Consider the following 15,874-nt stretch of genomic DNA (forward strand, 5'->3'; position numbering starts at 1 on the left):
TTTTTAATTCAACATAGAATTTACAAAAAAAAAAAAAAAAAAATAGGTGTACATTAGACAGCAGCCTCTGTATATTCAATAGCAGGAACATCTGCTCAACAACAAAATAATAAAAATCTAAATAAGGTTGGACCACAACAATTATTATAAACAGTTATTCTTAATGTGGATATGATGATCAAGCAGGTCGAGGCAAAGAGCAGAAAATAATATAATATCTAATAATATCACGGTGTCAATATGTTATCAATATCGCCTAGCTTTACCGCCCTAAACAGTCCAGATCTTCCTCTCCCTCGCTCCCTCTCTCTCCCTCTCACACACACACACACACACACACACACAAACACACACACACACACACACACACACACACACACACACACGTGATGCTATAAAACACACTGTCCTGTAGCCACAGTGGAGCATCCATGACGGAGTGAGACAGGAAGTCTCAGGTATTCGTCCGACCAATAGGCTGCTGCTGCAAACTGCCGACTCAGCACAGGCAGCCCATTACACTTATCTGTTGCCTTGGCCGCTGCCTCAGCACATACGTGTGCACGCGGACACGTGCACGTACACACACACACACCCGAGAGAAGAGAATGCATGAGATAAGCTCATAACAGAAACATGCATACAGGGTGTGTGTGTGTGTGTGTGTTTCTGCACAAACACACACGCAAACAAACACAGCTACACGCACATATACACAGACATACCCTAGACACACACTGCACACATGCACTCTCACGTGCACGCTCACACTCGGTTCCAGCATTTGTGCAGCCGGAGCCAAAAAGTGCAGCTTGACAAAGAATAGCAGCCATTGTGACCCTGAGCAATGATATTTACTCTCTTGTGGCCCAAAGCCGTCCCTAATGCATATTCAGTGTGTGTGTGTGTGTGTGTGTGTGTGTGTGTGTGTGTGTGTCTGTGTGTGTGTGTGTCTGCGTGTGACAAAGAGAAGTCAAAGAGTGGTAATAGCTCTTTCCTCAGCTGAGTTCATCCGACAAAGAGTGGCTCGTCTGTGAAAATGCCGCAGAGCATCTGACACTGAGAGGGTTGCTATGACAACCACAAAAGCCTGGAGACCTACAAACAAACAGCTTGGCTGCACCGCGGCTCTGAAACCCCACATCCACGACTCCCCGTGCGCACACACTGATATCCAGCAGGTCAACACACACACACACACACACACACACCACGCTACATAAATTTAACTCGTGCTTTCAGTCAACAACCAAACGTGTGGCTGTCAAAGTTCACAGTCTAATTTCCTGAAAGCGGCCCCATGATCACTTGGGCATCGACTTCAGTGACTTTCAAAGCAGGGCTGGACGACATCTTTAACCAAAAACCTCAATATCGACATTATAGTGATGAATATTTCTGCTTTCATACCATTATAACACACTAGAGATTTGTGAACAATCATTAATAATGTGGATATGATGACTCAGCAGGTAGACACAAATAATAAAACGGCTACAGCAGTCTAATGAGCTCAGAAAACTGTGTGTGTTTACTGTGATGCATCTTTTAAAACTTTTATTTACGCCATATCATGATATCACAATATCTAAAATCCCAAACAATATCTAATCTCATATTGAAATACCAATACAATATGGATATATCACTCAGTTCAAAGTCAATCTATTGAATTTCAGTAATTCAAAATTGGCATGTCATTATGATCTTTAAAGTGTACTCATTTCCAAAACTGTCAATTCCACTTTTATTCGTTTTCTGAAAGCACAAACTTTCAGGGATTTCCAAAGGTTTCAAGGATTCACCCCAGGTCAGCTCCTACGGCTCATAAAGAAACATGACACACGTCCGCTTCAGCAGTTTCATTTCTCTTCAATAAAAAGCACCCGTGGGAATTTTTTTTTTTACCTTCCACATTCTGACAAACTTCTCGCCGAGTGTGACGAGGGGCCGAGGGAGATGATGCTCCTCTTACTAGCTGATCTCACGGCACACAAATCGGATGCAAATCGACGGGCAGATGCTATTCAAATATAAAGCCCAGGCATCAAAGCCGCCGTGCTGAGCGACAGGTCATTCAAAAGCGCGGCTCGAGCATGCGTCTCCCCCGCTTCGCCGGCTCAAACAGGAGCCTCCGCCGCACAAAGGACATTTTGTAGAGGCTCCTGCTTCCTACATGTGACAGACGGACGACACGGTGTAGACCTACAGGTGAAAACACGAGGTCGACGCTCTCAACCCCCGAGTTAACTTTCATTAACTCACTGACGACCAGTTGCAGCCGTTTTGCCCCACAGACACTGAGGATGAGACACTTCAATAAATAACAATATGAAATCAACATTTTTTTTCCCAAACAAAAACAAAAATGAAAGTGTTTTTATTAAATAATCAGTTAAGTGTGTGGCTGTATGGCTCTCATCCATATCATTGCACTTTTCACCTCCCAGTTTAAAATATAAAGAACACTGCAGGGTGTATTGAAGGGTTTGCGTTCTTAATAGCTCGGCTTTACACCCCTGACAGACCCTGATAGTGAATTTTGGTTCGTATTTCAAAGTAACTGTAGAGATGAAAACATAACGTTAAAATAATCAATCATACATGTTTTGCATTGTAACAATCTTTAGTGAATTAAATGATGGTACTCTATTCCTGATTTTGAGGGCCCCCGGAAGGCCCTGGAGGACTCCTAGGGGGGGCCCTGGACCTCACTTTGAAAACCACTGAGATGAAATACAGACACACAGAGTAAAGTGCACACACTGAACTTTTCTTCCACAGAGTTTTACTGGTACAATATTGACCCAGTTTGTGTTTTTAGTCAGGCGTTGGAGCCTTGCATTCTGGATTCGCGTTCCCTCAGTGTGGAGGGTATAATTTTTCTTTTGTTCGATGTGTGAGACTGAATCAGAACGAGAGCTCGACCTGCGAGGGCGTGGGCGGACGGATCGGCACGGTTGCACTACAAAGAGAAACGGTCGTGTTTTTTTTTTTTGTTGTTGTTGTTTTTTTTCTTAAGACCAACAGGGATAAACAATGCAGCTTTACTATGACGCGGTGCAGTCATCACACTTGAATCATGACTGAGCTACAGGCGCTCTCTGACAGCAGCTCCACGCCAATCCAAACACAGCGAGATGGGAAGTGCGCTGCTGCAGTTCATGAGAGTCATAACACACCAGTCATGAGTCAGCCAGAGGATAGGATCATTTCGCCGGTAGTCACACACACCGCAGCCTCAACACAGCGTGATGGGAAGTGTGTGTGCGTGGGTGGGTGGGTGGAGGGGGTGTTGGGGGGGGTTCGGTCCCGGTGCTGCTTTGTGCCTGACAGTCACCTGACTCGGAGAAATGCTGAGCTGGGCTGGGCGGAGCCACGCTGCTCGCTTACAAAGCACGTTTCCAACAAATGTACGGGTTTAGTTCACATCTGTGTTCCCTCTCAATCCCACAGAACAAACGTAATAATCTGTGAGTCCAGCGGGGCATCACAAAAAACTTTTACACCGGCAGAATGAGGTTTTATTTGATGCATATAAATGACAATGTGCTTTGTGTGTCAGGGCTTTTATTTTGTAATTAACATATCCACACTGGTTAATGTCTCATGAAAGGTGTGAATTTGCATGTGGGTGAGAAAACATTTTTCTAAGTGGATAAAATCAGAGGGATTTTTTTTTCTTCTGTTTCTTTTTTCCATTTCATTATGACAAACAGCTTAATATAGTTGGTATTTCAAAGCGTGCTATCTGATATTTTTGTTAGGAATTTTTTGTTTGATTTGTAAAGAGTGCATAACAATTCAAGTTTGTTTTTTTTTTCTAGCTTTTTTTCTGCTTGGTTTACCAAACACAGCGTTTATAAAGGAGTCCAAATTAGCGATGTACTGTTTTTTTGTGCACATATTTTATCAATCTCCACTGGTATTCTGCCCTCACTGTTGTTTACACATGGGATCCCTTCAAGGATTACAGTTGCATAAACACAGAATTAACCTGCCCGATCATCAGTTCCACATGCAAGTGAAACAGAGAAGCTTAACTTTTTTTTTTTTTTTTTTTTTTTTTCAGTTCAGCAAATTAACCTGATGTGAAAACTAAAAGTGTTGAGAAAGAAGTCCAGAGAGGTGATATAAACTGGAACCTTGATCACAAGTTATATGCATCATTTCATAAGGGGGATGCACTGCGGTTCGGCTGGCCCGGCCACTTGACCCGCTCTGACCTCTGGATAAAACAGCGCCCTTGAACGCTCCGTCAGAGTGATGCACCGGTGTTCGTACGGTGCATTCACATTCACTCAGGCCAAGCAACACTTAAACAGAGATGTCCGAGAGTCTGGGTTTTGCAGGATGTAGTTATGTGACTTCACATCAGCATGGTGGCATAACACAGGGCTGCTTTTAACATCTTCCTAATAATCAAACTAATTGCATCTGATTTTCAGCCTTGCATGACCTTCAATCCGTCAAAACAACTGTAAAAGTAAAAGGTAATACAGAAATGTGATATTGTTTGTATCACACACACTCATGCAAACCTTCAATGTGCTCCATTAAGTGAGGCTTCGCAAGTGTCTTCCAAGAGGGGAAATGGATTCAACATGTTTGTTGGGCCTCAAGATGTGTGTGTCCTTGAGTAATTTCCATAATGAATCTAGCATGTAAACAAAACTGTGTTTACACGGAGAACGGCCTAATATCGCTGGCAATGTTTACATGCACAATAAACTCTATTCTTAACCTGTTTGCTCAAGTAATCCGGTTTAAAGACGGGCGCACATGGATGTCATAACTCTGTTAGAAAAACCCGATTACGCCGCCTCGCTTACAGTACTCTCATCTTGCTTTTTTCCTGCTGCTACTTTTGTGTTTTCATTTCGCGCAAACTCAGGGGCACCACGGGTCGACCGGATCTTCTGATCACTGGTTTCTTCACGGCAACAGAGAGATTCACTAGCAGGATATCAGAGGTGCATATAAACAGGTCAATCTCAACAAGAACTTTACCAGTATGGCCATGCATATGCAGTCAGTGGCATACCAGTGGCTATTTGGAAGTACTATTTTACTGTGCACTAAGAAAATCCTGCAGTTGTCCTTGGCTTTTGGAAGGACACGGAGGTTGTAATTACAACCTAAAACAAAGAAAGGCAAACAAATGGTCATGATCTATAAGCTGGGGAGGGAGTCAGAGAGGAACGAAAGAGCGAGTAGAAGAATAACAAGATGGGGGGTTTTGAACACCCTCGCATGAGCTCTCTGACAGCCCGTCATAACCTCTGAGGCTCAGCGTTTTCCAAGCGATCACAATAACCAATGAACGACACAATCAGCTGAGACCTGCGGTGCTGCTGTTTCTCCCTCTCCCTCCCCCTCTCTCTCTCTCTCTCTCTCTCTCTCTCTCTCTCCCTCCACCAGCCACAACACCTGCCAGCACTTCACAGCTCACACCACTCCACCGCCTGGCCGCTACGCCAAGGGCTCTCCTCTACACAGGCCCGGGTGAAGTTGACACACCAACAAGTAGCAGGCAGACACTCCTCTTGTGCTGGGCTGCCGGGGGGCGGGGTTGTCAAGGGGGAGGCGTCTGTTATGCGAGCCAGCCAAACTGTAATGAGATCTGCTATGAGCACTTCACAGTAGCTGCTGTTGTTTATTGTCACAAATGAGGCAAAAATGGGCACGTCGGCGGGGCGACTCCTATGTGGAAAACGGCTCGAGAATAAAAGCGACGCGGAGAGGCCGTCGTGTTTCTTGTTGAGTTTACTTGCTGAGATCGTATCCCAAACACCGGAGTCATCGGTGCATAATGCAACACGCCTGCAGGGAGTGAACTATATTCCAGCTGACCACAAGCCGGCCAGACGATCAATAGTAGCTACTGATTGAAATTCAGACGCTCAATACTTGTCCCACTTTAGAAAAGTGGAGGAGTGCAGCAGAACAAATAGCCCCTGGCCTCGGCTTTCATGAGAATAGAGTTACTTCCCTGGGACTCTATAACATGGACCGATGGATTTATTTATTTCCAACCACTTCTTGCTCGAATATCCTCATTTTAGAAACATCAGAGTGTTGCTTATACTTCTCGTCAGGGCGCTGTGGCTTTGACCTTTGCTTTTCTTATTACTCGCGGCTTGTTATGTCAACAATCTAGGACTGAAAGCTGATCCTGAATGTTGCATTCATGGCGCATTCCTCTGAATAGGAGTTAAGTGCCTGCCATGTACAAATAAAGCTATGATACCATCAGCCATCTACATCCAAATGTTGCAAATGCATCTTCATAACACACTGAGCAAATAAAGTGACGCACAACGCTTCCCTCTGTGGAATAGTCAGCCTCCTGATAAGGCCAGAGAGAAATTTCAACATGCTCTGTCAAAAACTAAGCGAGGGAAAAAAAAAAAGTTTTCCTTAAATCCATCACCGCCCACTCACTCACATCTTGCAGAAGGGAGATAGATGGCAGTGAGAACGAGTGAAAAACACAGAGGGGGAAGCAATGGTGAAAATTAGAGGAAATAAAGAAGAAAACAACGACTGGAGCAGTGGATAAGGGAATGTGTTGGACTTTTATTATGTGAAGGAGTTTGAATATTTTGGTCCATTAAGTTCACTCTGACCATTATCTATTTGTCTGACCCTGACTGGCTTAAAAAAAACATTTGAAGTGTTTTTCATTTTAAAAAAGTCCTTCCTCTTCATCACCAATAGATATTATATAGTATGCACTTTACATTTGCTGCTCTAAACATTTGGTGTGTGGCGGGTCTTTCCAGGAAAAAGTTCTCTGGCACAGAGGAAATGATTCGTTTAAAGTCTCCTGCAGCAAAAGCAGCTGTTTGCTTGGAATAAACAGAGGAACTGGGTAGACAGCATGAACAGCAAAGGCAAGCATGGCTGAGCAGTTCAAAACAAACGTACAGAAACACAAACTTCATAAAAAGAAAACCCAAGGAAAAAGATGCAGTAGTGCTGCCCGCAGTGTTTGACTGGCAAGTTTCAGTGCAAAAACTCCATCACAACAAGGATTTAGTAACACAGATGTCATCACACTCGAACAACCTAATCTTGGAGATGATCACTTTAGAAAGTCATCTTCCTTCCTCTTAAAAGTAAGTGTGGGGTGCACTGGCTAAACCTGGCTGTCCATGCAGAGAGACTTGGTGTAGATGTGATGATAAATTACAGAGGAAGTATTCTGGGGGGAGCCACCTTTAAGCAACTGAGAAGGAAACGGTAATCTGATAGCTTATGACCCAGCCTGGCCGGCGATGATAAATTATTGACTCCAGGTCGACAACGTGACAAAGGATGGCCTCTTGAACACGCTCGCTTTGTGTTCAGACCTGAAAGCTCCTCTGTCTGCGCCTCCTCCTCCACTCGCGGCCTCCTCCCTCCCTCCTTCTCCCCTCTCACTCCTGAGCTCCGCCCGATTGGCTACTGAGCGGCAAGGTGTGCCCGCTGCCTGCATTACGGCAGTATCTGTTTACTCAAAGCTGCTTTCACTTACATGAGACACACAGCAGCTGCGACCTGTGTGAAGGGAACTAATGCACTCGTATGTTCATGAACTCTCGCAGTACAGTGCGAGCCTCCCTCCGGCTTCAAAGCCAGACTGCTCAGCAAGAACATACACATAAGAATGCACGCCTGGTTTGATTAATAGCATTAGAGGAGAAAAGACCCGACTACATCCTTCCCATGTGGTGCTGGAAAATTCCTTGGAAACATGCAGGCAGATCGCCTATAAACCCCAGTCTGCTATTGAAGACATGTGACTATAACTACACAGCGGTTCCAGACGAACTCTTAACATCTGATTCTGACTTTGGAGGGTTTTTTTTTTTTTTTTTTTGCCTTGCACTCTCAGCTCCACAGGAAGTGCACCTTGACCCCAAATCCCATGGTGGATGTGGAATTCACACAGCTCCCTGGCTGAGCTGTCAACTCTATCACCAAACTCCAAATGTAACACTCAGCTTTGGCCTGTGCAGGATAAACCGCTATTTATTCAACTCTAAATGACAACAACAACAACAACAACAACAACTAAAAAAAGGCCAAACATATCCTGAAAGTCCTTGAAACGAAGCAGTTAACAATCATCGCACAACTGGCCTTTAAACAGTTTTAATGACCTATAACCAAGAATTTGGAGTCCGTTTCAGTATACATGCCTAAATTTGGAGCACGGGCTTGAGAAAATAAGCTATGCAAGAATTTGCATCAGGGCCCTGGCATTTGGGAGCTGGTCTGATAAGAGGATGATGGTAATTGCTCACATTTGACTTTTCAAACAGTCAATTCTGAAAACCCAGATGCGGTGTGCAGCCTGATGACGAAGGACTGGCTTCCGCTTTGCTGATAGAAAACAGAGGAAACGGTTGAGGGACAAGACAAACTGTAAATACCGAATAAAATATCTTTTCCAGACAAGCCTATAAAAGATGAGACAAGTTTTGCTGTGGCTCAAAATCGTCTCTGGAAAAGGCTTTCCCAATCACTGGCAATAAAACAGCCATTGGACCATGACGCACAAAAAAAAATAATATTGCAAAACAGGGAGAAGAGATGTCTACCAATAACCAAACAGAATGAAAAATGCTGTTTTATTTTGCATCAAAAACATGTTGGGCTGGATTATTCAGTTGGCTTGCCAGTGTTAAAAAACAACCTGTGGGCATTTTAGGAGGCAAAATCTGAGTCCAAGCAAATATCTGGGTAGGAAATTTAAACCAACCACTCAAATGTTGGTAAATTTGGCTTGCGGCTGGTATGTTTGTCTCTCTGCCACCCTCTTTTAGCCAACCACCATTGTTAATAGGTTCTTTTATTAAAAAAAAAAAAAAAAGTATTAGCTCGTTAAACTGTGAAAGTGGTTGGCATTTTGACGACTATGGGCATTCAAAAAAAGGTCTGTTTCCTGCCCTTATGAATACACTGCAGGATATACTGTATGTGTACATAGTCTAGATCTCCAAAGGATCTATTTTTGTGAGGTTTTCCATTGACTTTCTTGGGTAAACAGTGGCACCCGTTCTCCAATGAAGGCCATAATACACCTCGCAGCACTGGGGAACAATAGAGCTCCCTGAGACACAGAGTCAGCTTATGTAAGAGTCATTAGACACAGGTCAGTATCTCCCGACAGACCATTTATCAACCAAGGGCTACACGGTGTAAAAGAGTAAAGGGTTTCCTTTGACTGAAGGCTCCTCATTAGCAACAGATAACAACATGTTATGGTTAATTATGAAACGTGCTCCATCAAACCGCGGCCGTGCTCAGACGGGATCCACTTTCAGCGGCGGAGAAAGGGAAGAAGAAAGACAGAAGACGTGGGGTTGTTAGAAAAGCTTGTGCATGGAGGATAGTCAAATCCCAACTGGGAAAATCTGGGTGCGAGAAGTAAAGGAAGCACATTCTCCTTGAACTCAGCCCCGTATTGCAAGTCCATAACGGTGTCAGTGCCTGAAATATAAATGTAGGATGCGGCAAAGAGAGAGGAAGAGAGGAAGGAGTGAGCAGAAAGCTAAAGACACGGAAAGACGACTTGCATCTTGATTCATGCTTCAAGAATTTTTGGACGAGAGCGGCTCCCAGCCCCCGAACCAGCGTCCAACTCCGTCTCCGTTCGTAATGCCGGGCTCAACTGGGAGCAGAAAAAACTTGCTGCACTGGGGCAAGTGGATGCTCGCCGGCCTCCGCTGAGGTGTCAGAGAGTGACCCCCATCAATCAGAATAAACGAGGCAGGGCCCTGACAGCGTGACCGGGGCGGGATGATTGGGAGGGGAGCTCCTGTTGGGATGGACGGTGGGGCTTTATTAACCATGACAGTGACCAGGCATAGGAAGACCTCCATACACAAGAGCTCTTGTGACTTCTGTTAAGATATCATCTGCTGGAATCTTCAACGTCCTAATGTCTTCACTCAGAGTCACCCTGAGAGATGACTTGGTGACTGACAGATGGATACTGAAAGAGCTCCTGTGGAGAAACCATCAGTTACCCACTTCCCTACATCTCTAATTCTGAAAGCTGTGGTGTCTGAAACGCAACGGCTGCTGCCATTTTTAAAACTTCTGCTGGGTTTCTGAGCATGTCCGCTCTTTCTCACAAGCGCCCTGCTTTGCATTTACACAGGCACAGCTTTACTGTACATCCTGTGTGTCTTTATGTCACCGCAACAGCTGAGGTTTCACTGCCTTGCTCAAGGGCAACTCGGCAGCGGGGTCGGGCATCGATGACGGAACCTGAATTGGAAGAACCGGTTCCAACGCTACAAGAACCGACCGTATCAAAACAGATTTCAAAGATCATTACCCGGGTTTGGATTTTTGTTGTTATTGTTTCTGTTTGTGTCTGTGTGCGATGTGGCGGCATCAGGGACGTACAGAAACCATGCCAGCGCGTTAGGTTGTTTGAACAGATGTCACTTTATTTTGTCCTCAAACTGTCTTCTTTAAATAGCAACTCTCTTCGCAACAGGGACCTCCGAGCAGACGACGCATTTGATTAAAGTTCCCGCAGAAAACGAGGATCTTTTTAGAGTCCAAGTCTTCAGCGGCAGAAGAATACACATGAACTTGAGCATTTCTCGATACTAGCAGGAATCAAATCAAATCAAATCAAAGAATCAAATCCATAAGACAGGAGTGTTAAAGCACTGACTGATCAGATCTTATCAATAACCAATCCTGAGTGAGGGGAGCGTGTTAGTCACTTATGAGCCAAATTTTCCTGGCCGCTCCATTCAAACTGTCAGCCTTCAGGTCACAAGACTACTTTTTTTTTTTTTACCCTTAACCTATCATGACGTGATGCCGTAAATATTGTATTCAAAGGCATACAAAGATAAAAGTAAAAGACAGCATGTGAGTTTAATTACATATTAAGCATGGCTCTGGGTGACAGTAGCTAACAGGGATTTGGGCCCAAAGTCAGGCTGCGGGATGGCAAACATCACATGATCCCAGCGAGACAGTCTACTGAATATGGAAAAAAGGACCATCAGTGACACACTCCTCAACGCACTCATCTTTTATGGAGTGAAAAGAACCAGCATTTCGGCACGTAGCGCCGTCATCAGGGCGGAGAGCAGAGCAGAGAGCAGAAAGGGAGATTCACTCTTTGTCGCCGCTGGACTGTGACTCTCCTCTTCTTTTGTTAAGTGAGGGCTGCACAAGGTGCACCATGGGAACAGAGGAATCTGATGACAGGAAGCATTCTGTGAGGTGGTGAGCGGCCTCGTAGACTGGAGCTGACAATATCCCTGCCATTGTACAATCTAGCACGTCGCTGCTGTTGTGGAAAAACCACATAACTGCAGACCTGGTGTTTTTCTGTCTGCTCATTGACTGTGCAAGTGAGTTTCAGGAAGACACTTGAAACACCCTATTGTGAGTTTCTGAAATATATGGGCACGGCGGGAAAGTATACGTGCTTGTCTTTGTTCCCGACCGTGCGTGCTTTTCGTCCTGCAACAGCAAAATGTCAGCGAGGTGCACGTCAGGATGCTTGGTTTGGACGCGGGCCGCCAGCGACAGCCCCGCCCAGCGAGTGCTGATTCAACAGGGCAGAGTAGGCTAAGTGGTGACAAGTGTGATGACTGATTCGCTTACAGTTGGTGAGCACTTCCTGTATAAGTATACCACAAAGGACAGGTTGCTGCATGGCTTACTGGCCTGAGGGAGGTGGATTAATCGACTGCTGCTTTGTGATTCATATTGACTGACACACTGCTGGTCAGCCTGGCCTCCCAGACCTTTTTTGGTCTCGGAGAAAAACTAACCTACGCAACCCGGACAACCAATATGCGCTTTTTTTTTTGTCTTTTCCTGAGTAATCAAAGCCAGAAAAAGCTGTACAAGCTCAAGAAACGGGACAAGCTTGTATGTTGTATGAGCGCAAACTTGATTGTAAGAGATGAAATCGAGCAAAAGTGAATGGATTATGAAATCAGTTAACCTTATCTGGACCCTGGCTTGCACAGTCTGAGCACGGGGATGCGGGTGTGGGTGGGTGGGTGGGTGGGTGTTGGGTGTCAGTGTGGGGAGGCTGGGGTGTGGGAGGTGTGGTGAGGTGGGAGGGGAGGGGTGGGGGTTTACGGGCAGGGCCAAGCGAAGGTACAGCTCCTTTCCTTATAAGGAGAAACCTGGACAAATTAGCCATGGAAGTAAACACAGGAACCCCACCTTCCAGCTATGAAAACATCAGAGAAACTGTGGGAAATTAATATTTGATGAGGGAACTGTGTGTAGAGCAGCGTGTATGGCAGAGGTGGAGGTCACAATGTAGCAAAGGTGAGCTCAAAGTGCGATATAATAAAAGTCCTTTAATGTATATGAGGGGGGAAAAAAACCTTGAGACGTGCAGCTTTCAGTACCTTCTGGCAGCGTGCAGCAGAAACACCTGGGTCTGAGGAGACATTAAGATTCCAAGATAAGAGGATACCAGTGCCTTTATACTTTGAGGTCAGGTTAAGACTTGCTTTGGACTCAAAATATTTAAAGCACTCCCCGACAAGCTGTGTGTCAGAGTGAAGTTGCAAAATGGAGCGGATCTACAGAGCCGTCGCGTTTTGTCCTCACCTGGAAATCTCTATTTTTGAATTTTTTAATGTTTCAGCAGCAAGTAGCCTAATTAACCTCTAACACCAACTCCATACTACTGCACTACAAAAGCGCCACTTATTCCAGTGCAATCACTCAGCCCAGACAGTTTTTTTTTGTCCTGGGTACCAAAAAAAGATTGGTTTTGTGGTAAAATATTGGCACAGGCTTGCCAAGCTGTCACTGACTGGCAGACGAATGATTAGCAAAAGGAGTCTTCAGGCGACAGACAGACACAGCAGAATCCATAAGCAAGGAGAAGCATGAAGTTCCCCTCACCAGATGACTGTAAACTATTAAAAAATCTCATTGATACACATATAACTACTGACCCCTGCCCACCCTCTGCCCTTTAACAGCATAAATGGACAAACTTTCAATCTGGTAATCTGTTCTGGCTCTTTATATGTGAGATATATTTACCCCATGTCTTCTTTCAAAGTCTGTGACTTGAATTGGCCCGTGTAGAAGTTAAATAAAGTTGTTTTGCACTGAATGAATGAAGCACCCAGCTAGGGGAGGATGTCCAAGAACTTGGCAGATACATTTAAGACTTGTGCAGCTCAGAGGACCAAATATTGCTTTACTTAGGCAGAAATGATCAACAAACACGAAGCGCTTCCAGGGAATTTGTTCTTCAGTAGCAAACTTGAATAGTGAAGCCTGGAACAAATTTGGGTAGTGTGTGTGTTTGAGTATGGTTCCATATGTCTGAGTGTGTATGCACATACACATGTGGGCATGTGTGTGACAGCTATGTTCACCCGGGGGCCAAGGACGGGAGCGCACGCCTGCCAGGGGTTTGCTGTCATCCCTCTCAGCCTGCCACCCTGTAATTGTCTTTTTGTCTAGTCAGAACTCAACATAACTGCTTATCACTGCTCTCTTACGGACATACAAAAACAAATAAAACATCTATCTCTCTCTTTCTCCCCTCTTTCTCTTGTGACAGGATGTTCAGGGCAAGGAAAGGTGGTCTGGGTCATTTGAGTATTTGAGTGTGATAATGAGCTCATTTGGAGATATGTGAACCACGCTTAAGGGGGGAAACAAACCTCTCAGGTGTCAGTATTTCCTTCAGGCCTGTAGAAACTTTCTCTTAACCTAAATCTGCTCAAAAGCTGGTTTGAACCTATAAATGCCACAACTCAAACTGCAAAACAGAAGCAGCAGCAGTAGCATCATGATGTCCCAGCCTCCTGTTGAGTCTCTGAAGGAGCCTCATCTGATATCCACGCCTGACCTTGCACCTTGCATACCTCTCCCTTTATTTATTTATTTATTTATTTCCTAATTCGCTTGTGCCCGGTAGCAGCCCGGCGATGACATAATTCAGGAAACTAGAAGCTTTCGCAGTGCAAAAAAGAAACTGGGAAAAAGTTTTCCAACAGCAGCGAGAGGGGCCGATTATTACCATTTTTGGGCACGCTTGCTCCCATGCAAGCCCAGCCCAAACCACAGCGCTTACTCAGATTCCACAGCGCTTTTCTTCCCCCTTTTTCAAAGCAGAGGAAAGTATGGGGAGTAAAAAAAAAAAAAAAAAAAAAAAATGTAACACCCCTTCTTGAAATCGGCCATTCATTCTCTGTCGTGAAAAGAACATCAGCCAGCAGACGTCTTCAGATGACCCGGGCTTGTTAGACAAGGCAGCATCATGTTTGCCTTATAACCCCCCTTATAATAAACATGACCCGTCGGGGTAATAGAGCTAATTCTCGCCTAAGTGTCCCAGCCGAAATATACTGAGGAGAATGTTGCAAATGGTAATACAATGCCTTACAGAAAGGAGGGCAAACTATACACTCCAATATGTGATAATCATAAGACAAAACTACATTTTTAACAAGCAACAAGCACGACTTTGATCACTCTGATGCTGCCGACGATTCATCAGCCTATAAAGGGGGTTTACACTCAATTTTAGAAAGGATGGGCACACCAAGTTGAGGTGGGTTTACCCTCCATTGCGTCCTTGGTTTAAGTATGGCCTAATCCACGTCGCATCGTAAGCCAGATGACAGGAGGGGCCGAGGAGGGAGCAGTCACACACCATAAGCAGCCAAGCGCATGGCTGACATCTGTTGCGCTGGAAAGGTGGGCGTCCTGTCCGGCTTTTAATTGTTTTTTAGCCTCCCCCTCCTTTGCAAATATAATGGGTGGGCCTGTGTGCTGTAATTGCTGCGACAGGATATTTCATAATGCTGCAGGATGTGTGTGTGCGTGAGTGTATGCCTGGGAGTCAAGATTTGAAAAGTTTCGGAGCATATTGCAGCGGAATTGCGCTCGATCCAATTAAAAGTAGCCAAACTCGGATAAAGCGGCGCGGCTGGTTATGAGGGCAGAAATGATGAAACTCCTGCTGTCAGTCGGCCTTTCCGTGTCGTCTGGACTCTTATCATAATTAATAAATCTATCAAAGAAAGCCGCTGCTGTCCAGTCGACGTCCCCGGTTACTGTACTATTATTATTGCCGTAACAGGCGGCAACTGGCTAATACATAAGCACCTTTACGCACCGGGGGAGGAAGACAATCTCTCACCTTTCTTTGCTGCTTTTCCCACGCCGGATCCAAGAGCAGATCCCGATCCCAGTCATCTTCTTGTTGCATGTAATCATTTTCGTCTCCATCATAGTGATCCATGTTACAGGCTGTGTGTTGTGGTGTGTTGAGTGCTCTCTCTCTCTCTCTCGTTATGTCCCCTCGGTCCTCGGTGAGGTGATGTTACGGCAATAATATAAGGTTAGCCTACTCTCCTCCACGCATTCAAGACGCTGGTGTGTGTGTGTGTGCGTGTGTGTGTGGATGAAATTAACGGTCCACCCCCGGCTTCACCGTGTCTCGCAGACTCTCTTCCCTCTCCCTCTCTCTCTCTGCTAGCCTCACAGGAGCTCTCTCCCCCCTCTCTGCCTCTTTCTTTTTCTATCTGCTCTATTTTTTTCACCGGGAGTACGCCGCGGTAGGCTGGGAGAAGGCAGGTCTAGCGCCGAGCGGCGGACGCAAAAACTTTGCTTCAAAGAAATTCAACCGAGAGCCAGCGGAGCGATCTGATTGGACGCGGCGGCATCGCAAGACCCGCCCCCTACAAGCTGATTGGCCGTCTCCGCTGTCGGTGCGGAGGCTTATTGTAGGTTGACTGCATAGGTTGACTGATCCAAACATCTGACACTTTGATTGGATACTTAAAACTACAACAGAGTTTAAGTGTTTCAGCGATGTAACGTTTTGCTTAATTAATAAAAATAATAATAATTA

At 45.2% G+C, this 15,874-nt stretch overlaps 1 protein-coding gene across 4 annotated transcripts in view; it reads right to left on the reverse strand.

The window, feature by feature from the left end:
* The window catches only part of actn1 (actinin, alpha 1), a 54,863-nt gene extending 39,258 nt beyond the window's left edge, over window positions 1-15,605 (reverse strand). For 3 of the 4 annotated variants that reach the window (XM_030044022.1, XM_030044021.1, XM_030044020.1), the window contains exon 1: window positions 15,161-15,605. In XM_030044022.1, the coding sequence (XP_029899882.1) occupies window positions 15,161-15,262 (102 nt within the window). In that variant the 5' untranslated portion in view covers window positions 15,263-15,605. The remainder of the gene's footprint in view (window positions 1-15,160) is intronic. The other variant, XM_030044019.1, reaches the window with a different exon arrangement.
* Between the last annotated feature and the right edge of the window lie 269 nt (window positions 15,606-15,874).

The sequence above is a fragment of the Myripristis murdjan genome, chromosome 22 (genome assembly GCF_902150065.1).
Source record: "Myripristis murdjan chromosome 22, fMyrMur1.1, whole genome shotgun sequence".
Classification (NCBI taxonomy): domain Eukaryota; kingdom Metazoa; phylum Chordata; class Actinopteri; order Holocentriformes; family Holocentridae; genus Myripristis; species Myripristis murdjan.